Consider the following 25,520-nt stretch of genomic DNA (forward strand, 5'->3'; position numbering starts at 1 on the left):
TTAGGGCTTGTAAACATACTGAGGCCGTGAATATGCAGTTTGCTACTGGACGTGTGCATAACGTTTAATTTCTAAAAATCTCCTCCAATTCCTACACTGAGTGTATTCAGTGGAGATACCGGCAAGCATCAGAAAATGTAAAATCTTGTGGGATGAATAAGAACTTTTTTTTTTAGTCCCCATCATGGCACGTCCTTAGCCAAAGATCAGAAATAACTTTTGGTTGCAGGGGTAAATATCTCTTCGCATACATGGAATAAAAGTAGACCTTCAACAAGACCACAGTTTATTGGCTTTTTCATGGAACTAACAATTCCTAGTCATCGAGCCCAGACTTATTTTGAGGAGGGAAGGGGGTTGTGTTCAATGTCATTGACTGCCCTTGGATATAAATATGGTCTGTGGATAGAGACGTACCGCAGCGGTAGGCTGTCGTCAGCGGCGGAGGGAAGTCAGCCACCAAGGGAAGACAAGACACAGGGTCCAGCTCCAAGGACGAGGGGCGTGATGTGGGCAGCAAAGCAATGAGCTCTGGCTGAGGCTGCGTGGCTAGGAGACAAAGTGAGGTCAGAGACAAGGTCTGAGCTGAAGCTGACCTGGAAAGCCACGACTTTCATCCCACTCAGTGTCCGAGCCAGAGGAGTTAGCTGGAAAATGCCCCGAGGGCTACAGCCGTGTCTATTTTGGTCACCTCTGAATCCTTGGCACCTGGCACCATGCTTGTACAGCTGGAAAACAAGGACGCTGGTCTCCTATCTACAGCCACGTGTACATTTTCTCCCTAGTTCTCCCGCTCACTCTTCACGAGGGCATGGAACATTTCTTGACTACCTATTGGGTGCCAAAGCCCGGTATGGACTCCAGGCATACCAAAATGAAAAAGTAGACCCATTTCAGGTCCTTGTAGAACTACATTCTAGTGTAGGCAATGCATGAAGACACAGGAACCAATTTTCTTTCTTTCTTTTTTTTTTTTTTAATATTTTATTTATGTATTTGAGAGGGAGCAAGAGAAAGCAGAAGCAGGGGAAGCAGCAGAGGGAAAGGGAGAAGCAGGCTCAGTAGCAGGATCGTGAGCTGAGCCGCCGGCTGATGCTTAACCTACTGAGCCATCCCGGAGCCCCTCTAGAGGGTCATCTCTGAAATGCACTAGTTGCCAAGGAGGGCCATGGGGAACAAAGGAGGCACGCGAGGGGGGAGGTGGGCTTGGGAAAAAAGAGGTTTCTTTTTGCAAAAGGCCACCGCTCAGCATCTTATGTATTCGCAACACGTAGCCGTGATCTGGGGGAGACAGTAAGGGTCTCCGCCGGCACTTCCTCTCCATCCCCGGAGGGTGGCATCCCGGCAGCGTGACGGTGCGTTTGCAGACGTCCACTCGGGGCTAGCCATCGGCTGAGCCGTTTCTTCTCTCTTCCACCTCAGAATCACCAAACTTAACCCGTACAACGCCCAGAGGAGCCCGTGAGAAAGATCAGCCTGACAGAAACAAACTAGCGTCACGTACCCCGAGTGTTCTCAGTGGGCCGAAGGCTGGCCACATCCAGCCGGGCAAAGGATAGGTTACGCCCTCCTAGACTGTGGGTCCTTCAGAATTGAGGGTGTTGAGTGTGCTTTGCTGAGATGCTACCCTTGCGTGCAACATGCCTCCCAAAGGGGCCCTGGGAATCCTGCGAACCCCTTCACCGCGAAGTCACTCTTGAGTCCGCTCCATTAGTAGAACGTGGTTTTTCTGAGCTTGGGAAGTGGATTGTCTTTGGTATTCGTGTTAGGAAGCTTTGGTTCCCCAGAGACGTCCTTGCCTTTCACGGACGTATCCTTGAGTTGTGCGGACGGAGGAAGCTCTTCTGCGGGCTAGATCGCGCAGACCAGGACTCGTGGTCTCCTTCCAGTGAGGGCCGAGGCCAGTGGGCAGCACAGTTTGATAGACGCGTCATGATTTCCCTCATTTCTTCTCATTGACCCCCAGTTCAGGTTATTTCCCTATGTTTTTATGTACACGTGTGTCATTTTCCGTCATTCCTAAACACAGAAGTCAAAGACTGACTGCGCTCAGGACCTCCCGTTCTCTCGAGCTGCCGTGCAAACGACGTGCCCCGGGGAGGAGTTTCATCCTGCGACAGGACCTCTGATCCCTGTGGTCGGTCCCGGTGATGGAAACGGCAGGGACAAAGTGGGGTTCCAGCCAACCCACGGGTTCGACAGGCGTTTGCTGGACGCAGGCACGAAAGCCAGCGGTCGGCCTCGTTGTGTGTGCACGGCTTCCCACTTGTGTCCCGTTGTGTGGCTTTGTGGAAGCCGGTGGAGAAGTCGCAATTTAGGGACTTGTTTCTTGATTTAATATCCTCTTAAATGGTTTTTAGTGCACTCGCTGGAGAATTCCGCAAAGCAGAGGCGCTTCCGTTCTAAATCCCGTGAAAACATCGGGGTTGATCCCCCTGGTTGCCCGTTGCATGAGAATATTGCTCTGAAATGAGGCTTCTCTGTGATTTTCCTCCATCTTTTCTTTCCCTCATCAACGAGGTGATAGGTCCCTTCCTCTGCCAGTCTCCGGCTACTTCTTTTGAAGGTTTTCTACCCAGTTCTTTGGGGCCTTAACATATTCTGCTTCCTTTTCATGCATGGGGCGTTAGCGAGTGCCGGGAGTCTATTTGCATTGGTTTTAAGAGGAGGGCCTGGGAAGGCCATCTGCTTGGGAGCAGGGCATGCGTTTCGTGGACTGCAAGGTGTGGGGCCAGCAAGGTGCCCTGTCTGAGTCCCCGGACAGGCGGGGACGCGGCCCTGCTCTCTGCGGCTGGGCCGTCCCGCGCACGCGGCCCGGCCGTTCCCAGGGTCTCGGGCGCAGGGCCCCGTGTTCTCCCAGGCCCCGTTCCTTCCCAGTCTCTGTCCCGCCGGCAGACACTGTGCGCTTTCTTTCAGGTGTCAGCGCGGATCAAAGCCACCCAAAGAGCATTTGCATGAGAATCTGTAGAATGATTAATTAGCAATGGGCATTAGTAATTTTTCTTTAAGGCTTTGAAACGTCTTTCATTGATAAACTAGTTCTGTCCAGCCTGGACTCCTTTTGAGACGGGGTTCGCGCAGTTCTCCCTCCGGGACTGCAAATGGGGTCCCTCCCCCTGTCTACACCCCTCCTGCAACGCCGAGTCTGCGGCCTGCTCCAGCCTGGTTACGCAAAGGACAGCTTCCCGGTGTGTTAGGCCCCACCGCTGGCCTGCCGCGTGGCAGTGTGTCCCCCACCCCCGGGTTCTGCTCTCTGCTTGGTCATCCCTGCGCTGGTTCTGGTTCCATGCGGCTCTAAATTCTGACCAGGCTTTTCCCTCGAATGCAAGCGGTTTACACTGTCTGATTCACACTCGCCTTTCCCTGGCGACCCGACAGGCCTGTAGGGCTGTGCTCCTAAGGGGCCCCCGGAAGCCCACCCGCAGACACAACCTGGCGCGTCACGAGGCCACAAGGTCGCAGGGTCCCTGTAGCCGCCCGGAGAGCGCCTAGGGGCGACCTGGCACACCCGCAGCCTCTGGGGAACGGCGCGGCCTGCACAAGGGGCTGCAGCCTGCCCGGGCAGCGGCCGAACCCAACACTCGGCCGACCCTTTGCCAGAAACGAAGCCTGTTTGCATTGGTTTTAAGAAGCGTGTGGCTGAGGCGTGTTGAGCAGAAACGTACCTCCGTAAGGAAAGCGGCGGAAACGTGAAGCTGCTGGTTCTGTCCCTGAGCATCTTGCGAGGACGTCCTTCGGGGCCTGCACTCCCTGCCCAACCGGCTCCCCGGGGAGCTCTATCCGCCTGCGGGGAGGCCGGCTGCGGGGGGAAGGTGCGGCTGCTGGGGCTCCCGGGGCGCCGTCGTGCTGGCAGACCTCGGCGGGGCCGTTCTTGGCCAGGACGGGTTCTAGCTTGCGGACTTGGGCTCGTACAGCCGGAGGAGGGTGGCGTGGGACTGCCATGCTCCCTCCTCAAGGGCCTCCCTCCCGGGCAGGCTGTCCCCGAGGGCGTCGCGTGGACAGAGTCTGGGCTTGGTGTGGGCGAGAGCAGGGGGCCGGAGGGCTATGGCACAGACGGGCTGGGGGAGGCGGCGGGGCTCTGGCAGATGTGCTCTCATGGGGCCAGGAAGACCCCGGGACCGGAGGGGGCGTGCGCGGGGCTCGGCCGAGTGCGGCGGCCACGTGCTGGGCTGTGTCTTCGGTCCGGCTGTCGTGTGATGCACACGTGCTGCCCTCAGGCCACCGTGCAGGCCGCCCCGGCCGCAGCGTCCCCAGCAAGACACGGCCTCCTGCAGGCCCTCCCGACGCTTGCTCCCGGCTGCCCGGTGCTTGCGTTTTGTCTTCTCTGTGCTGGTCCCAGAGACCCGCCTGGATCTGCCTCTTCCCCTGAGAGATGCAGGGACCGTTTCGGTTTTGCACTTCACGACGTGTCTTGGAGCGACAGACGCGCCCGTTTGTGGACACTCCGGGCGCTGACGGACTTCAGGGGTCCCCCCGCGGAGCGCAGGGAGCGCAGGGAGCCCAGGGCAGGGGGGTGCTCGCCTCACGGGTGCTCGCGTCCTGAAACCTTCCTGCACCACAGCCGTCACAGCACACGTCCGCGCCGCCGTGGGGCTGCCACCTCTGCGTCACCTCTCCGCGCTGAAGATGCAACAGCAACGGTCCATGTCCCTGACCCTCTCCGCGTGGGGCCCCTGGGCGTTCCGTATGCGCACGTCCTCCACCGCAGCCTCCAGAGAAAGAACAGACACACAAGACATTAAAAAGGAAACGAGCTTATAGATGTCAAAACTGTTTACTAACGTATCTGGACTTTGCAGAGTCATTGTAATATTTTTAAAAATAATATGGTTACTGAATATAAGTAGAGGAACAAATGTCTCTGGTTCTTTCGTTTTATGAAGGGACCATCTTTGGTCAAAATATAAAGAATGTAGTTATGTATTAGTGAATTTTTATTCTTGCGCTTGGTTAGGTGTAGCATTATTGTTAAAAATGGGCCTATTTTGAAAAAAATATTGGCCTATTTTGAGTTATTCTGCTTATTTTAGATTCCAGAATTATGGCTAAATTACTTATTCTGAATGCTTATTGGGTTGTTTCTTTTTAGCGGGTAATCTGATTAAATTCATTTTATTTGTTATAAATGATCTTTTTTTATAATTATTCTGTTTTTATGTACTATCTAGTGTACGTTAGAGGCATATAAATTATGTTTCACTGTGAGGATTGATCTGAGAAGAATTTTAATTGTCCCATCTCTCAGTGTGTCACATCATTACAACCTGATGAGCTTCTCTGGGTGTCGGATGCTTTATGGGAAGTTTTGGTGTTTGCTGTTCCCACTGAGACGGCTCAGCTGAGAAGAGCGGGCCCCAGTGTTTGAAATGTGATAAAGTCAAAATGTATGCATTGAAGGGGCTCATTTGGCTCAGAAGAGTTTAACCAGGACGCCTGGGTGGCTCAGTGGGTTAAGTTGCTGCCTTCGGCTCAGGTCATGATCTCAGGGTCCTGGGATCGAGTCCCGCATCGGGCTCTCTGCTCAGCAGGGAGCCTGCTTCCTCCTCTCTCTCTGCCTACTTGTGATCTCTGTCTGTCAAATAAATAAATCTTAAAAAAAAAAAAAAAAGAGAGAGTTTAACGAGAGAATTTCAGTCGTGAGATAATTCATTCTCTCCTCTGTCATTCATCTTCTTGGAAGCCTTGGTTTTTCCTCAAGGAGGTTGAACACAGTATTTCTATTTGCCGACTGTTTAGATCTGAGAGAGAAAGTACCTCTAAAATAGCTTCTAGCTAGAGACATCCTGTTCGCTAAAGAGCTAACAGATTTGAGTTGTTTTTGCAGGAATATTGCGAAACTCCCACAGAAATAGCGTTCAAAGCCATGTTGATTTGTGGACATACTTTGGAAACCCTAAAGTATTTTCAAGTCTTATAATTCTTATTTGTTTTACTTCCTCTTTTCTCTCATCCTTTGAACCATTGTAATGAATGACTTCTGTTCTGGCCTCTCGTTTTAGCCTCATGGCCCCGTGTTAGTCTGGATTCCATTACAGAGAAACCCACATCATGGACACAAGGGCTCTGATTCAGCCTCGGCACAGCGGCCCTGAGTCTCTTCCCGGCTGGTGACGGTTTCCCACTTATTTATCATGTTCAGGGTCTTGTCCTGTTTCACTGGTTCCTAACTGGGGACGTTTGGCCATGTTTGGGGACATGCCCATTCTCGGGGGGATGGCGAGGCCACCGGTGTTCATGAGGGAGAGGCTGAGTATGCCACTAACATCTACAACACACGGGACCGTTCCTGAACAGATTTATCCCACCCCAGACGTCACTAGTGTCATGGCTGAGAACCCCCGGCTGTTTCCGCGAGGCGCACAGCGCCTTTCTTACCAGCGGCCCGCTCAGACCGCCTCTCGTGCTGGAACGGCTTTCTCTGTACGGCCGGTGGTGCCCCGTGGGGCTCAGGCCCTCGGCCTCGACCTCGTTAGAGTCTGCCAATGCTGTGCGAAATAGTCTCTTAAAAGTATGATGCAACCTACGAAAGATACAAAGTTTTCTATGGTAGCCAAGTATAGATGGAAAATGTGTCTTGGGGCTCCCGTTTGTGTGCGTGCTGAGCAGTGGGACGTCTCTCTAAGTCGGAAAGTACTGGAGACCCCAGCAGCAGCTTTCCAACTCAGGAGGCCTACAAAACTCACGTGCACGGGTCTGGAGATGGCTTCCTTGAGTGTCCCGTGCTTATTAGTGTGGTTCCTGAACTCGCCAGCATTTCCTTTCTGCTTTATTATTAACTTCAAAAATTACAAAATCTTTTATCCATTTCGAGTCTATCTTTGTGTATGGTGTAAGAGAATGGTCGAGTTTCATTCTTCTACATATAGCTGTCCAGTTTTCCCAGCACCATTTATTGAAGAGACTGTCTTTTCTCCACTATGTATTTTTCCTGCTTTGTCGAAGATTATTTGACCATAGAGTTGAGGGTCCATATCTGGGCTCTCTACTCTGTTCCCCTGGTCTATGTGTCTGTTTTTATGCCAGTACCATGCTGTCTTGGTGATCACAGCTTTGGAGTAAAGCTTGAAATCAGGTAATGTGATGCCCTAGTTTTGTTTTTCTTTTTCAACATTTCCTTAGCAATTCGGGGTCTCTTCTGATTCCATACAAATTTTAGGATTATTTGCTCCAGCTCTTTGAAGAATACCGGTGGAATTTTGATCAGAATGGCATTAAAAGTATAGATTGCTCTCGGCAGTATAGACATTTGAAAAAAAAATACAGAATCTGTGATAGACATGGTTGTTTGCTTTTCTCCCACAGGAGAAGATTGTCCTAACACTAAGTGCCTAACCACAGCCAGAGATCCTCTGGTCTCTTTGGAAACAGTAAATCATAGAGAGTTTTAAAACTACCTCTTTTCCCGATTCAGAGACCGTCTCTGTGTCTCTGTATAGCCCCTCAGCCCCCGTCTTCTTGTATAAGAAGAAAAAATGTACACAGAACAGGTAGACCCGACTTTCTGGTTTTAGGCAGAGCTTGACTTTGTGTCTTCACTTCCAAGTGAAGGATGAGACGGACTATAAAATGAATAGAACAAAAGAGCTTAAGGATAACACGTTCAGAAGGCGAGTGAAGACATATATAAAAAAAAGGCAGGGACAGTAAAAGCAGGAAGTGCAGTCCCACGAATCTAGGCCTGTATCGGTCAGGCAAGGTCGCTGATTAACACAGACCTAACTGGACGCTCTGCTCGTCCCGCTCATGCAATCTGAGGGTCCACACAGGAAGTCTTTCTTTAGGAAAGCCCACAGTCCAGATCCGAGTCCGCATCTGCGCAGCGCTTGTTTGGTTCACCTTTCGGATTCCGGGAGCACGGACATTCCTCCTGCGGCTGGACGGCCGGACACGTTGGCTCCCCTCCACTGACACGAGGTGGCCCGTCCCTCCCTGTCACAGTTCTGTCCCGTTGCACTTCTGGAGCAACCTTGACTTGCACGTGGAGGAGCGTGATGTTTTGTGGTGAAAGCATTGCATTTCAAAAGTATGTGTGAGGGGCGCCTGAGTGGCTCAGTGGGTTAAGCCTCTGCCTTTGGCTCAGCTCATGGTCTCAGGGTCCTGGGATCGAGCCCCGCATCAGGCTCTCTGCTCGGCGGGGAGCCTGCATCCCCCTTTTTTCTCTTCCTGTCTCTCTGCTTGCTTGCAATCTCTGCCTGTCAAATAAATAAATAAAATCTTTAAAAAAAATAAAAAAAGGACACATAGGAAACCTATCTAATATAACGTTAAGACCAAAAGGTACTCTACATGGTACTGTTCTGGTCCACCTAAGTGTTACGCAGAAGCCGAACACAGTGACAACATGACTTGGAATAGAAGGGCGCAGTTCCTTTGTGCAACGTTGGATTTAAGCTTCCCATGGTGGCGGCCGGTATCTGGGGTGGAGCTATCATTTTCACACATTGGCTCATTAGCTAAAGGTCCATGGATGCAAGTTGTATAAAGACACCTTCCCCCGCCTCCCCAGCGTAAAGACGTTGTGTGGATCACAGAGCACGTTGGGAATCCATAAATGGAAGTATCAACCCTGCATACGCAGGTCTAGCATTTATTTTAAAAAGATGGTTGGAATTATTGCATCTGTCTGTGGAAAAGAAAACAACAGGATCACAAGAAACAAGTTTAAGGAAAAGATTAGGGTGAAGGTGGCTCTTTTATTTCATTGAACACTTTGCCGACAGCCTCTTTGTTCTTCATTCCCAACGTCTGATTATTCCCTCACTTACCAATGATGAACTGTTTAGTTGGCAGCATATTGCTTTTTTATTTGGGGTGTGTGTGTGTGTGCATATCTGCGTCTGCCTCTATCCGATGATGTCTGCACTGACTTCAGATCCATAAAATGTCTTACTTCTCCTGGCTTCGTCCCCTGAAAAATTCCTTCCTCCGTGGGCATCCCATCTGTGTGAGGATCCGACTTATTTTCATGGCATTAAAATGCTTCTTCTGCAAATGGGCTGAGCTTCTGAAGTAAATATCTCATCTGGGAACAGCACCTGAGAAGGAAATATAATCCTGCTGCAATGAGGAATGGCGTTGTTGTGTCAGTTACAATTACGTTAGAAGACCCTCTCTGTTTTCCAACTGCTGATGTGGGTCATACCCAATGACCTAAGATTTTTAGGGGCCGTGTCTGTCCGTCGGTTTCCTTCTAGAGCAGAAACCGTCACGGTCGCTTACAGAAATGATCGACCTTAATCACGTGCTGTAAAGCTTTTCCTCGTGGAGACCGGTCTTAGAATGAGCCCTTTATTAAGCTTGAATAGCCATGTCTGCTAAGGCTGTGACAGGTTTCCCGTATCGGGAGGCATTAATTCCAAAATTCTCTGGTTTTATTGCAAGTGGGGGAGGGGAAGATCCAAGAAACCTATCTTTTTAGTATTTCCAATACCATTTTATTTTTTTAGATTCTTTTGGACGAAAACATCTAAGCCAAAGGTTGTGCTTTTTTTTTTTTTTTTCCTCCTCTTTGTAAAGCAACAAGTGAACTCAGCCTGCAAGAAAGAGAAAGCTCTGTCCCTGCGGCTTCATGAAATTGATTTGTCAGGGCTCCTGTGCGGTGGCCAGTGGACTCCCTTTGGCCTGATTTCTGTCAAGCAGCAGAGGGGGGACGTGCCTCGCTTCTCTTCCTCTCCCCCTCCCGTTAGAGGACCCACCGGCTGCCCAGATGCAGGACTTAACCTGACCCTCCCCCGTGCTCACAAAGGAGGGTTTTTAGGTCCCGAGGGAAACAGCCCCTGCGTTTTATTACGCCGTGAAATTCGGAATGAAAAGCCCCATATCTCTGGCTGCTTAGCCATGCACGGCGGTGGTGCTGGCGGGGCTGGGGGGGCCTGGGGAGAGAGCGAGGAAATAGTAACCCCGGCACAAAGGCAGCCTCTCCCCCCTTCTTTGACTGTTAGGTGGTCTGTAAGACCCCTGAGGAGTAGACGACCCGGGGCACAAGAGCACTGTGTCGCCCCCAGTACCTGGTCTTCTGGGTGGGGACCGGCCGCAGAACGTGCCAGAGACGGAGCCCCCTGGGCGCTCCCACCGCTGCTCCTGCAGCAAACAGCAACGCAGCTTCCCGGGCAGAATAAACACGTGGGAGAGAGAAGAGCTCTCCGCTTCGTAGCAAGGACTGACTGGCCTCGTTGGACAAGTCTTGGCTCTCTAAAGATGTTTCGTAGCGCTGTTTCCTACAGAGGAGGCCGCTCCCATGCTTTGTCCTTGTGATAGGGTCTTTGCACGAGTCCATCACATTTCCTGTTGAGAGTTAATACCCTGGTAGGAGTCCCGATGTTTTGAATCCGCACAGAGACTGGATAGTATGTTAAGACATAGAAGACATAGAGATAGAGATAGATAGAAGACAGGGCTAGAAGCGATAGAGGTAGAAGAGATAGAAGCCCAGCACGGGCCAGCACGTGACAGTGGCCTCAGCAACAAAGCATGGATGGTTGGCAGTCAGCGATGCAGCCCGGTCGTGACCAGGGAGCGGCGTCTTGGTTGAGTCTGGCTGCTGCGCGATTGTGCGGTTGCACCGTGTCTCAGGTCACTCTCGTGAACTGAAACGTGGGCTGAACAAACCCAAGGGGGAAGCGAGCCATGAAACGTGGGACAGAAATACCGTGTACTGTCTGTTCCGCGCGCCACCAGCCAGTTAGACTGGTCAACGCGGCGGCCCCGAGTGACGTGAAGCTCCTGGTTCAGATTTAGGGGATTTGTAGGTGCCGCCTGGATTTCCTGAATCGTTTTACGTGTGAGTGAGACCGTGTTTCAGCTCCCGTCCCCCCACGTGGAAGCAGGCGGTCCAGAGCAGCGCGAGCCACACGTGACTGTTGCACGACAGCTACTCGTCATTTTCCAGGGCGAGGAGTCTTCCTCAGGGAACTTCAGCACTGCATCAAGCAGACCCCTCTGGGCTGTGTTTACGAGGTGATTAAAGAATCGCCTCTACAAAGGGTCCCGGGTGTTTGGGGAAACGGAAACTCGATCCCTTGTCTCTGATAAAGGGAACATACATTTCTTGAGAAACAGTGGTTTTCTTTCCTCCTTTCTGCATTTCGACATCAGGCCTGCTATGCTGCTAGAAGCACATCCAGCCATGTCCGTAAGGATCGCAAAGTTCTCAGCTTCCATTTGCTCACAAGCTGAAGTTTACTGCGAGTAGCCCGTGTGTCATAAATCACAGACATGTCTCATCTCAGCCCGGCAGACACCTGTCGGGCGGCTCTGTGTCCCTGAAGGTTACGGCTCTATTTCCGCCCCTCCCAACACCAGACCTGACAGCAGCACGATCTTCTGTCCGCATTCTGCTGCTGCTCCTTCTTTTCTTGCATGGTTCTGTTTTCTGCCTAGCACGGGTGCCCCGGGGAGCTCTGCCCGGCTCCAGCGCTGTGTCTCTCTGCTCTTCTTCCGTGGCGCTGACCTGCTGCGGTGGACGCTGTCCTTAAGTCTGTCCCTCTGCTGGGCTTCAGGTCGGAGCTGACCGACTTCGATGGGCACGCGTCTTCCCCGTGCCTCTCAGAGCGCCGGGCACATCCGTGTGTATGTGGGAGAGGGACGGAGGGAAGAAGCAGAGCAGGGGGAGGACATTACTTTCTTTTGTTTGCTCCAACGTGAGGGGGTCCTGGGCTTACGGACGAGCACTGCTGACCCAGCACACAGTCAGAGGAGCCGTATCCATGTTCTCTGCCTTTCTGACGGCGTCCGTGGTAGACGTCAGCGCAGGGCTGGCTCTTCGTCGCTGGTATTGGGCGGCGACAGTGAAGAAGACCAACCGCGCTAGGTCTGTCCGCAGGAAGGAACTGTCACGGGCGATGAGGCGCTTCGTAGGTGATTGGAAGTGTGTAGGGAAGGACGGGTTATGTGCCCAGGGTCCAGAGAGCACGGGTCCTGCTTGCACAGAGCGGACCGTGCTGCTTGCACGGAGGCTTCTCCAGAACATCGACCTCCGAGTCAAGGGTCCTCCCCCCAGGAAGCCTCTCTAGACATGTGACAAGCTGAGGAAGAAAAGTGACGATGACGGTAGAAACCGTGCACAGAGCAGAGGCAAGAAAATACCTTCTGCTTCATTTCTGCCTCCTAGTGCTGCGTGAGTGTGCTAATTAGCACAGCCTCATGGATTCAGATTCTCAGTGGCAAGGTCATCTGGGAAATGCAGTTTTTAACTTCCTCTCCCCGTAGAAAAGAGTAGTGGATGCTGAATGCACACCTTTGTACTTTTCTAATGCTCACTTTGTCTTCCCCAATATGGTGGCTGCTAGCCACATGTGGCTGTCTACACTGATGTGAATTAAGATGACGTGTTTGGTTGCACTGGCCACATTTCAAGCACTTGGTAGCTTTATGTGGCCGATGGCTGCCTTTTTGGACTGTGTGCACACGGAGCATTTCCACCATTGCAGCATGTTGGATAGCCCATGATTCGAGCGGCCTTCTTTTCCTAGACCTTTTGGTTCAGCAAATGCACGAGTGGGTAAAGGAGTCAAGAGAGTATGCACAGAGTTAATTAAACTGTCAAATTTGCGAATTAAGCACAGAACAACAAAATGAGACCTCTGAGGTTGGATTCCCAACTCTGTGTTTCAGGCCAAGGGAGGTTTGCGGGAAAGTAGCATGAGAAACCTGTATGAGCATCGCAGACAGTGTAGAGAAGGCCATTCGAAACCCGGTGCAAAATTTCCTGGAAAGCTACGAAGCATGAAACAGACGTCCGCTGTGACCCGTCCTTACCGAGTTTGCACTTGCTGCTAGTTTGGGTTCGCAAGTAGCTTTAATTGTCCTCTTACTCTAATGGCATCCCCTTAGACCCAGGAAACTCAGTATCAGCCTTTTGGGGGTGAGGGCAAAACCAAAGTAAAGATCCCGAAGAGACGGTGCGCGTTCTGAGTTTGGGTGAAAGGTCACATAGGTTCTGTATAAATAGGGCTTCCCACCCATAACTGATACAAATAAACCCTCAGTGACAGTGTTTTCTTTTCAGCTTCTGCAAAGTTATGAACATTGGGACTCACTCATTAATTTCGAGCAGACCTACCGCATAACGCCGAGTTGAATGGGTTTGCTCAGGGATACGCTAATGTCTTGGAGGCGCTTTCATGTTGACAAAGCTGGGGTGATTTGATCTGGCAAGAGAGACAGGAAGCATGAAAGTCCTTCTGAGTTTCGGTCCCCTGGTCCTTTCAAGAGCGCACCATGGCTTCCTTGAGCTTGACATGTCAGACAGCCAAACCACACAGATAAGATATTAAGCCGTCAATGTTATAGACCGTTTCTATCTCAAAAGGATTAGTGTTGACACTCGTGCTAATCCACCCAGCAGAGAAGGACTTGCCTCGTTTTTAGGTTGTCTCTTAGAACCTACGACAGTCACTCACCTCTCCGACAAACAGATTCAATTTCTCGGAAATCATACGCTGACAAGCGTGTATCTACCTAAGCCATTCTTACATACTGCTGGTAGAAACCATCTAATTAACCCGCAGCCCATGGAAGCTATTGAAAAGTAGCTCTCGGAGATTTAACAAAGGAGCAAATAGAAAAAATCCAATTCCTCCCATGACATGCGCAACATTTCATGAGGCCAGTGGCCCAGGGAAGAAGGACACCAGGCCACCCAGCTTGGGAATACGATTGACATGGTTCTCCAGTACTATCAATTATAGGATTTCTTAGGAATTGAGTGTTGCTAGGAAAACGTGTAGAAAACATACATACGAAGATAAGCATCAATGCCAGACTTGCATAAGCTTTTAAACGTAGCATGAAGTGATGGAAATCCTAATCTCCATTCAACTCGAAGCATGTCACGGAGGAGTTCTTTAACCTGGGGGCTCCGTGGTGTCAAAAGCATGCTGTGCAGACTCCATTCTGGCTTTCACTCAGGAGACGGGGTCTGGCTGTTTAAGCCTGCGGGATGCCGTGACTGGTGATGCCAGGCCATGCAGAATCCGATCTAGCGAAAGCTTGAGATTCTGGGTACCCAAGAGGGTTCTCCGTAATTCAGCCTCCAAGATCCGACTCACAGCGGGGATCAGTTTCTTGAGTCACTGATTCCTGGGGGTCAGTATTGGAGAAAGGTGAGCGGTTGAGTGGATGGTCTGCCAAAGGACACAGATGCCGATGATGAAGGTATAATTTAAAAAATGTGGCCTGTGTGTGTGTTTATCCTTTCTGGGTTTGGAACGACACACAGAGATAATATTTTCTAGCTGTTGTTGAATTTTCGAGCACTCTGATTACATACAAATGCTTTACTTTTCCCAGCGGAGAGGCTGACTTGGCAGGTACATCTACTTCTTCGATGAATACGTTTCCTACCGAGGGTCGGTCCTTACGTGTCTCCAGGAAACTGTTCACGTTTGGGCGTCAGGTTCTTTGCTTGAGGAAAGGGCACCCACCTCTCCTTACTTCCCTGCCTTGGCCAAGCACCAGCATCCGTTTTTCCCTCGTTGGACTTGTAATAAACATGACATCTACTGATTCTGGAATTTATGTGTGAATCTCGGCAGGAAGTGCAAATACTGGTGAAAGCTAATAATTATTCAGGACGTGTCACGGAGTGGCCCACAACTGCGAAAGGAGTAGGTTTGACTCATTTCCTCTTTTCATCGTGAGGAATCTTTTGCTTTGATGTTGTAAGAAGGGTTTATTTAGGACAGAGGCGGGAGGGCCGCTTTCGAAGCGTGAACTTGCTTCCTGTGTTTTGGCGTTAGAAACCAAGACAAAGTGAGGACGACAGGGTTCAGCGCACAGCCACCTGAGTGAATTCTCCAGGGTGAGTCTGCCACCCCTGTACCCCCTTACTGCAGGGTTCCCGAGGCTGTGGTGAAACCATCCTGTTGATGGTCCCTATTGGGTCTAACTTTACGGAGCCCGGAGGCTGTCCCACAGTTCTGTGAGAGGATGTACCATCCAGTCTCCACAGGTCTCAGACCTGAAGCATTTGTCTGTGAATCTGCGCCCTTATCTCGAAAAGCTCGCTGAGAGCTGCTGTAGGATTTCCCATCCTCTTTTGCTCATAGATCTATGTCCCTTGTAGCTTTTTAATGATGCCAGATGAAGAAAATTTGTGATTTTGAGATTTGGGGTAATTTTAAATGGACTTTACATATTTTTAAAATTTTTTTTCATTTCTTTTTTTAAAGATTTATTTATTGTAGCGAGAGAGGGGGTGAGCTCACGGGGAGGGGCAGAGGGAGAGAATCTTAAAGCAGACTCCCTACTGCTGGGCTTGATTTTGTGATTCATGAGATCGTGACCTGAGCCAAAACCAAGAGTCAGACACTCAACAAGCTGAGCCACTCAGGTGCCCCTACTTTATATAGTTTAAATGTTTAACTTGATGATTAAAAATTCAGAGAAATTATGAGAAGAGTACAAAGGACTTCCATATACCATACATCTAAATCCGGGTACGGCAAACTTCCTACGAAAGACGAGTAAATATTTTTTGGTTTCTTGGACATAAGGTGTGTCACACCTAGTGGGACAGAAACGGGTGTGGCTGTGTTGCGATAACTTTTCTTTACCAAAACGGCGGTGTGGGCCCAGTTCGGTCCCTGGCTTCCCGTCGCTGACCCCAATCTAGATTTACCGATTGTTAACCTTTGTGCGCATGCCTTATCTGCTTTATCACATTCTCTTTGTGTCTGCGTAGCAAAAAATCGGGCATACGCTTGTCCTTAGAGTTGTTATTTTGTTTCCAGCCATTGGAGAATGAGTTGCAGGCTTCGCGTCTGTTTTATCCCTAAATGCTGTAGCATGCATCTCCTAAGTGACCACTGTGCAATTACCAAATTCAGGGAAATGAACACTGACGTAACACCTTTACCCCAGGTAGAGTCTGCATTTAAAGGCTCGCCCTTGTGCCAGTCATGCCCTTTGTAACCTTGTTTAGTCTGAGTTGCTGCGGATCTCTAGTCCCCCTTGAGTTTGGAAGCATTCCTCATTCTTTCTTGGTCTTCCACAACATTGGTATTTTTTAAGACTAGAGGCTTGTGGCTCCGGGGAAGGCTTTGTCTGCTCTTTTCTTGTGGTTCAGGGCGAGTTCTGCCTTTTGGGCGGGGATCGTGCCTTGGGGATGTTGTTGCTTCTCCCCGTCCTGGAAGATGGGATTTGGTCACGTAGTTCAAGTACTCTTTGTCTGGTTTCTCCACCGTGAAGTTGTGACTTTCCCTTTGTAATTAATAGCTTTTTTAATCTGAGAACTAACCGTGAGAATATTATTTGGAACTGCCACAGTATGCTAAAATTCCACGGCAGAAGATCAGGCGGAAAATCTGGATGCGAAGAAACGTGTGTGGTCTTCAGTGGAACAGAATTCCCGACTTCATGCTACGCGCAAGGACATGGTTTAGGTGAGGAAGAACGACCTCGAGAGAGTGGTTTTCTGGTAGCAACTATCTTGATGAATCTTGTTTTTCCACTTGACTTGTTTTCTCTTTATTTCTAAACACCTTCACTGACATTAAAAGAGCTCCTAAAGTCAGAGTTCCCTGGATTGTGAGAAACAGTTGTGATAAAAGGGGGCCCGGATTTGTAGATAAACATCATGGTGGGAAAGGAATTACCCTTTGATCAGTTCAGAGAAAGTTGACTTGTGATATGAAGTGTCTAAGGCGTAATGTTGTTGTGCGGAGTTGGCACGCCAACCCTCTGCGGTTTCGGGTCTGATGATTGTTCAACTGTACTTCCACAGGACGGCTGCCAAAAGATTTCATTATTTTGGCAAGAGACAGTGCACTTTTCGACACACAGGATTGTAACAATTTCTATACCAATTTAGAGCTGGAGAGAGTCCATGAATACTTCTAAAGGCAGTAGGGCGCACAATATATTTAGGAAATATTTTGAAAAAAATTCCACTTTCATCTAAAAACCAGATCTATGGTTTCCCAGAGAAATTGCTGCCATTAATTTAGAAAACAGAAATGGTCTTTGGAAACTTCTGTTGATGGCATTAATATTACCTGTATGAAATGTGAAGTTGGATTTTTTTTTTTTTTTTTTTTTGGTGAGACCCAAAGCTTTTTCTTCATATCCAGCCAACCATAAAGACAAAAATTAAATATAAATCATTATTTGCTTTCTTATTATTCAACAGAAAATTTTTTTTGTGAAAGCCTACCTTGTGTTCTATGAAATGTGCAGTGCCCTGGTCTCTGATTTTTTTCCTTCTGATTCCATCTTCTGGACACACACAAGAATAAAGCCACCCCAACCAAACACAGCTGTTGGGCAAAAAAAAAAAAAAAAAAAGGCAGTTTTAAAACAATTATTGCAACATGCTTGAGAGACGGGAATGATAAGAAATTCTATTGTCTTCTTTGGTTCAAAGAAAAAAAGTAGTTATCAGGGAAATAGGAAAGAATGAAAGCGAATTCTTTTTCTTGGTCCTTTAGAAAGGGCAGGGCACCACACTCACCATATTCACGGAGCACCTCCTTTTGTGTAGGTATTTTAAAAGGTTGTCTTTATAAAATTTATTTCAAAACGATCCTCTGGCAAATATTATTTTTTTCTTTTATGTGGTAGAAACCTAGGGTTCGGAGAGGTTGAGATACAGCTAGAATAGGGAAAAACCAGTCAGCAGGTGGTGGATAAGGAATGGTCGGTCCTTCAGGCTGATCCACCTCCAAGGATCTGCGGTCGGTCTCTTGTCCTGAGGGAGTCCAGGAATCACCCCTTTCTGTGCCCTCATCTGTCTTACCCATCGACTCAACACCTCTCACGCTCAGCCACCAGAACTCCACCCAGAAGGGCACACGCGTCTGATCGTCTTCTCACTGTATGGGGAGACTCTCGCTGGAACAGTGGTGCTTCTCCTGACCATTGTTTTATATCTCCACATCCAAATTCTTACCTCCTCTAAGTTGAACCATGAAGTTCTATGGCCTGTGCCCAATCATAGATGGAGCCATGGGTGGAAGTCCTGCTAACCAGCCGTTGCCTCTATGAAAACGTTTTAGTTCCTGAGCCTAGAGGGTGTCGGGTTGGGCTAGACGGCATCACAGATTCCTTGCCTCTCTAAAATTCTGTGTTTCCGTGCTGTAGCCTGTGCAACATTCTCTGGGATCTCGATCTGTTGATTATTTCCTGTTTCTCCTCCATCTGCAGTCAGACCCCCTCCCCCCAACCCTTCCTTCTCTTCACCAGCATGGTCCAGCATTGGTGTCTCCCCGAGTTCCAGCATCCTGTGCACAAACACAAAAAGGAGGACCAAAAACGTTTTTGCTGAGCAAAGAGATCTCCTCACTGTTGCCATTCTAGCTCTTGAACATCCCAACTCTCCAAATCCTTCTATTTTCTGTCCTTTCTCACGTGTAGCCTGGACTTTTGCTTATCAACAAACACGGCTTATTTTTTTTTAAACCTTTCTAGATGGTATAGAACTTGGAGGCATTCTTTTTGTGTAGTTCAAGGATTTAGCAGACCTGTCACCTAGCATGACGCTGTGGTAATGGAATTCTGCAAATATATATAAAAGGAACGAATGAATGAATGAATGATGTGGAGAGGAAGAGCGGAGGTTATAAAGGCTCCTCGTTTCTGCAACTTTCTCCAGAACTCCGTGTCCGCCTTTTCAGTAGCTTGTCGGGCCTGCCTTCACGTACGACCACCGGAAGCTTCAAACTCGTCACGTTAGAGTCTCCGTTGCACAGCCTGCCCGACGTTAGTTTCTCCCCAACCCTCCGTCTTAGGGACCCCATGGGTTTCTGTCAGGTCGAGGTTGGAGATTTCGGTGTGCTTTCTTTTTCTCATTTCCCCCTCCTTCCCGTTCTTGATAGGAGCTGTGTCCGGCATCGGATCCCGCAGGACCTGTAAGACTGTCCCCTGGACCCCGACTTCATGGGCCAGTGTCACATACAGACCAGACTGGAAGTCCCCATGACTCCCTCCTAAGATTCGATTAACTTTCTAGAGCAGCTCGCAGAACCCAGGGAAACACTCCGCATTAACCGGTGTATTAAAAGATACGGCACAGAACACGAATCAGCAGGCAGGTGAAGAGATACCGAAGGCAGGATCCCCAACAAAGGAGCTTCTGTCCTCTTGGAGCTTGGGGCCCAGCTCTGTGGCACATGGAAGTGTTCTGGTTGCCCAAGCGTGAAAAATGTCTGGAAGGGATCAGAAGACCAGTCCCCTTGTGGGTTTTGCTTTCCAGGATACTTTCATATATGTATAAAGCCATCTGTGTTAAGTTATATACTTCAAATATGTATAGTGTATATAACAACGTAGATTGCTTCATTAATATACCAGAACACTATATATACACTATGTATATAATGTATATAAAGTATGCATATCAAGTACTGTGTGTATACATAGTGTACTTATATATTACAACATAATTTGGACAAGTGTGTGTGTATAGTACACATATAGTAATGTACATATATTAATAAATTCATCTCTACACTCCACATGGGGCTTGAACTCAAAGATCCCAAGATCGGGAATTGGGGGTACTTCCAACTGAACCAGCCCGGTGCTCTGGTTTTGGTGCATTTTTATGAAAACTGTACGACCTCGCGAGGATTGACTATTAGCTGATTCAGTCTCCAGCCCGTCTCCCCTCCCCACAAGTCAGGGGGTGGGGTTGCGAGTTCACATCATTAGTCCTCCCGTCAACCAGCCCGTGCCCTTTGGTGAGGGTAGGGGCGAGCCCTAAAGTCACGTTTCTTGGTAGCAAGACACCCCATGTCACCTTCACGGCTCTGAAACATTTTCAGGAGCAGTGGATGTGAAGATTACTAAATGTGTTTGAGAAATACATTTTGGTTATTTAAATGACCAAATATATGTAGTTTTTACAAATCATTCTATTGCAGCAACACTCAGGCTGTTCTAGGACCGTCAGTGGCTCGTCCCTGAATCCCGAAGGCCGTGTTTCTAGCCTCGGCCCCCTGCGTCTGCTCTCAGCTGTCCTGCACCATATCAGCCCGCATACCTCATCCAGGCCCCAGATCGGCTAAAGCTGGTCCAGTCCCCCTTCTCCTAAGTTAACTCACGAGTTCTCAGTTCTGTGCAGGCTTTTCCTGTTGTCCTGTATGGAAACGTGCATCACTACCGCAGGCTCTTGTGACATCATCTTCTCTCGGTTGTCTGACGCCTCACCACCTTGCACTTATGCCCGTGCTTTCTCCCGTGCACATTATAGATTGCTTTAAGGCAGAATGACTGCCCGTTCCCGCCACCTTGGAGACTAGATAAATACATCGCACGTAAGAACTACTCATCTTTATTTGTTGATTTATCAGCTGTTAATTGGAACAAGTTGGAATGTGCAGAATGTTGGGTGCTTTGCTTTAATGGCTTCTATTTATTTAATGTAATTTAATTATGGGTTCTGTTTCCCAATTATTGGATGTGTGTGAAAATTTGAATTTTTAAGGAAACTCTTATGCTTCAGAATTTATGGCAATTGGTGTTTAGGTAATAGAATTTCCTTTGCTGGTAATGCGATATAAGGCAGTATACTTTCCTTTTATGGAAGTGTGTGGTTCAGTGTAAGATATGGATGCTTGTGCTCATTGTCCAGACGGTGGTTCACCAAAGCGATATCTACAGTTTCACTCTTTGTCAGTAGTTCGGCTCTGAATGGTTGCTTCCCTTTGTCTGTGAGATGAAACAGTCAGTCCTGTTGGTTATGATTTCATAAGTACCTTGGAATCTGGAACACCTACCTAGGGCATTTTGGAGCTGAATCCTTTCCGAGATCATAGCGATTCAGGAATCTCAGAGATTAGCAAAGTACTTTTCAGTTTCCAAATGCCTTTCACGTGTATCACTGCATTAAGGCTTTGCAGCACGTGGCAGAAACAGAGCAATGTTCTGTATTGGGAAGAACTTTCTTTTGTGTGTGCCAGAGCATGGGTCCAACTTCCAGTTCCTGAAGTCTCGACCATAGTCCCTTGCTTTGTTCAGTCAACCTCTGTACTCTGACATTTCCTCCCTCTTAAAGGTGAGAATGATGGTAGCCAACTTTACAGACCTCTGTCGATCTGGTTTTATGGGGCTCCACTGAGTAAATAATTTTCAGAGTGCTCTATTAAGCCATACAAGTTCTGGTACGGTTTGAAAAATTCAACTTTTCACGAGTTAATATGAACGACTGTTTTCTCGTATTTGAGTTAGCAAATGGAGGCTGAGTAATTATGTGATTTTCACACAGTCGTGGGTTAGACGCATGGCAGAGATGGGGTTCACACCCAGGCGGGCTGTGACTCCATTCTGCACCGGCTGCGTGGCCACAGCCCATGGGATGGTCCCGAGAATCTGGCCTGTCGTTGGCCTGCTTAGCATGCCTCCTGCTAAAATAGTAAAGTCAGTTACTTTTTTTGGTGGGTTTCTCTCTCTCTGTCTCTCTCTCTCTCTTTTTTTTTTTCTTTTTTGTAATTTGACCAGAGCACTTACAGTTGTGATATGTAGTACATTCCAAAACAGTTGTCTCCATGTAGTATTTTTCTTATGGAAATGAGATTTGCGTCTGCCCTCTTTGGACAAAATCCTTCCCCCTTTTTTTAATCTGGAAAAACAAGATGCTCTTTCATTTTGCTTGAAGGATGAGAGACATGGTTGGGCTTTTTTACCTGCCCGGCTTTTACTGCAATCATTTTACCTGGCTATGGATCCTGCAAAGATTTACTCGTATTTCCATATCCAGGCGTTTCCTGTCAGATAGTTTTCACAGAGGGAATATTAAAAGAAAATATTGGCTGTCATTCGTAACGTTTTGTGATGTATCTTCAGACACGGATGATGACTGGTTATTGGAAAGGCGGCAGGCGTGCCAGTGAAGTAGAACTTGAAGTAGACGGCGTCTTGTGACACTGGCCTTGGCGGAGAGCGGTGCTAGGTTAACAAGAAGACAAGTGTGTCGTGCCTTGCTTCCGTTAGCATCTCACAAGTGTGTCTCTTTTTGTAAGTGGTGTTTGTTTTATATAAAGTATTTGATCCCCAGCCTGGCAGGAGTAGGCTCACATAGAATTGTGGAGCTCTCCCAGGACCGACGCTCTTTAATGCCCCGATGTCTTGGGTTGTGACAAGGCCGCTGAGCACGTGTGCAATTGGCCTGTGTCACAACCTACATTCTCAGCGACGATCCAAAGCAATGTGAACTTTGCTGAGACACCGTCAGCCACATCGCACTGAGCGGTTTCATATGGAAGGAATGTTTGTTGGATGATTCCTGAGCAAAATGATAAGGACTTCAGGCGTCAGTAGCTGAGCTTGTGTCCATGAAAAATCCCCCAGTGTTATGGAGGGGGTCCTCCCTCATTGTAGGACGTGTCTCCAAAGGAACAAAATCTCCAAGTATTCTGAGGAGTGCCAGTAATTCACTTTAAATGGTCTCGAGAAGGAATGTGGTCTAGATAGACTTATTAAGTGACCATTAGACTTTTTTGGCTCAGAGCCAAAGTCTTAAAACAAACACAGAGAAGTCTGAGGATAAGGAATCAGACATACCTTTCGACCTTTAGGAAACAAAACTAACTCTTGAAGGAATTCATAAAATATGTGAGGGAGAATGTTTGGGTTTGTTTTTTTTTTTTAAGATTTTATTTATTTGAGATACAGAGCACTCACACACGCGTGCCTGTGTGCATACAGGAACAGGTGGGGGGGGCGTAGGGAGAGGGAGAAGCAGTCTCCCCGCTGAGCAGGGAGCGCCTGCAGAACTCCATCCCAGGACCCCGAAACCATGACCTGAGCCGAAGGCAGATGCTTAACTGACAGCCACTCAGGGACACCGAGAGACAAGTTTTCAAAGTGACTTCATTGCTCTTAAAAAGATGGTGTTCTTTTACAATTGTTATATTGCAAAAAACTGTGCATTTGTTTTAACATGCTTGGGAGAGGTGCACACCGGCAAGTTTGGGAGAAGCTTGTGTAGCTCTTGGAAAAGTATCATGGAAAAGCTCAACTTTTTAAAAATTAAAATAACTAAAAAATGAGTTGTTCATATGCAACATTAAAGCATATAAAATGTAAAATATTCTTACAAGAAATAGATCAGGTCTTACGTAGTGAGAAATAAAATAAAGGAACAATATTGACTCTCTTTGTTTGATTTGGAGAGGGAGAGAGAGGGTCTTAAGCAGGCTCCGTATTCAGTGTGGAGCCTGAGTTGACCTCACAACCTGGGACCATGATCTGACCTGAAATCGACAGTCACTCAAGGAGCTGAGCCACCCAGGTGGCCCTATGGACTCCCCCTCCCCCCATCAAATCTTGTAGCACTTCTTCCTGCTCCCCTAGCTTTACTGAGATATAATTCGCAACCTTGTTTCACTTAAGTTGTACCTTGATACAAGTATATATTGGGAAATGTTTACTGCAATCAGGAGGTTCTTTTCAAAGTTTAGCAAGCGTCAGAGTTTCTTGGAGAACTTGCTAACAGAGACTCCTGGGTCCCGATCCCAGAGATTCTGACTCTAGGGCTGGGGGCAGGCCATGAGCTTGCATTTCTGATCACCTGCTGGGAAAGATTCATACTGTTTGTCATCGACCGCACCGTGAGCAGCGCTGCTGTGACAGGCAGCTGACGCGTGGACAGCAGAGCGCCTTAGACCTTAAACTCTATTTTAAAACACAGGGGGAGTTGGCTACCAAGTGGAGTAAAAAAATAATGGGAAAAAAAAAAAAACTTATTTATAGATCCCGAATTCTAGGGTATACTTATCTGGAATTTAACTGAGAACGTTGATCCTAATTGGAAAATTTATCAAGAATGAAATAAAAATCATATAGATCAAATAATAATGGCCTGATCGGAGCCAGCAGTAAGCCAGTGTTTAGAGAACTGACATTTAACTGTATGGGAATATTCATTTTTACTCATTAAAATATAAAATTGAGAATCAAATCTCTATTCATATTAATGTAACATTTTAATTTCAACCATGAGGACTGGCTGTGATCTCTTATTTATTACTACATGTTGTTTATAGTATATATGGTAATATATATTACATAAGCTTACTGTATTTTATGTAGTATATATAGTATATGCAGAATATGTAATGCTGTGGTGTACATATATATGTGTATATACAGAGTTCCATGGTGTATATGTAACATATACAGTATGTATATAGTATAGATATGGTATGTAATCATTATATTTTATACATTATACAAGTACTATATAGAGTAATAAATTATATAAACAGCTACACATACTAGTACTATAGATCCTACTATATATAGCTGAAAAGTATATATACGTGTATATATACTTTTTTCAACAATACTCTTTGTTATTACATATATAATGCATATACATTTAATTAGATAACATACTATTATGTATACTATACATTATTATTAACTATCATTATGATTGTTAATGAATAATGGAGCCTAGTTATTGACTTTGATTTGTTACTGTATGGGATAATAACATTTTAAACACATATTCAGACTTTACTGTCTGTTCTGAAACTCATGTCAGAGAGTTTATTCTGTATATTTCAGTAGATTTAATATATTCTATATTTATTTGGTACATTTTACATTATGATGCATTTAATGTATTCTAATAGAGTAATTAAACTGGGTGTGTATTAATGCTGTGAGACCCACTGAGCTAAAGATTAGTTAACAGTGATGATGGATATGGATATTTAATACGAATTAACTTCACCCAATTCCCTGCAGACTTTATAGAGAACACTCCTACGTTGAAATTGTAAAGCACGTCCATGTTAAAGTTTCTGAAAAAACAAAATTTGTCTGTGACAACCACCTTTAGAAAACATTTTTTTAAAAGATTTTATTTTGAAGTCCTCTCTGCACCCGACGTGGGGCTCGAACTCTCGGCCCCGAGATGGAGAGCTGTGCCCCACTCACCCAGCAGCCGGGCGCCCCTAGGAAACATTTCTTACCGAATGCAGAGACTCTCATTCACGTGGTTCTGCCTGGTGGTGTGTCCGAGGGTGAACGCCGTGTCCCGCGTCCCCTGCAGGCTCTTGCGGTCGCGTGGACACAGACATGTGTTGTGTTGTGTCGTGAGGCTCTCACTCAGGTGCTCATCCCGCCCCACGCCGGGGATGCCCCGAGCAGCGGCCCTGCCCAAAGCCGCAGCAGAAGCGGGCAGGGCAGGGGCAGGGGGGCAGGTGCTTCTCCCTGGGCTGTGTCTCACCCGTGCTTTCTGTCCTTCTGCTTGTCCCCCAGTGCCTGGAGCCGTGCAGGGAGTCGTGGGACCCGCGGAAGCAGCAGTGCCAGAGCTTCTGTGAGGTAAGGGGACCCCCCGCGTGGCCCGAGGTCCCCCGGCCACCCGACAGCGCGCCACCCGGGCCAGTGGCACCGAGGGCCGCCGCCTTCTGCCGCGGGCCGGACCTCCGTGGACTGCAGGGGGGTGGCCGTGCGGGTCTTGAGACGCCACTCATGGGAAGAGGAGGAACGTCGTTGCGCTGCCTTAAAGCCGAGCCCCCCAGCGCTTCTGTCACTGGAAGCAACTTTAGGACATAAACGTAGCGACGGGGACC

The 25,520-nt window shown here is 47.9% G+C and overlaps 1 protein-coding gene across 1 annotated transcript in view; it reads left to right on the forward strand.

Moving 5' to 3' along the window:
• Positions 1-25,520, forward strand: part of ANOS1 (anosmin 1) — a 175,514-nt gene that overhangs the window by 72,027 nt on the left and 77,967 nt on the right. The window contains exon 3 of the mRNA XM_082717179.1: positions 25,207-25,269. Coding sequence (XP_082573305.1) covers positions 25,207-25,269 — 63 coding nt within the window. The remainder of the gene's footprint in view (positions 1-25,206; positions 25,270-25,520) is intronic.

The sequence above is a fragment of the Mustela nivalis genome, assembly GCF_964662115.1.
Source record: "Mustela nivalis genome assembly, chromosome: X".
NCBI classification, from domain to species: domain Eukaryota; kingdom Metazoa; phylum Chordata; class Mammalia; order Carnivora; family Mustelidae; genus Mustela; species Mustela nivalis.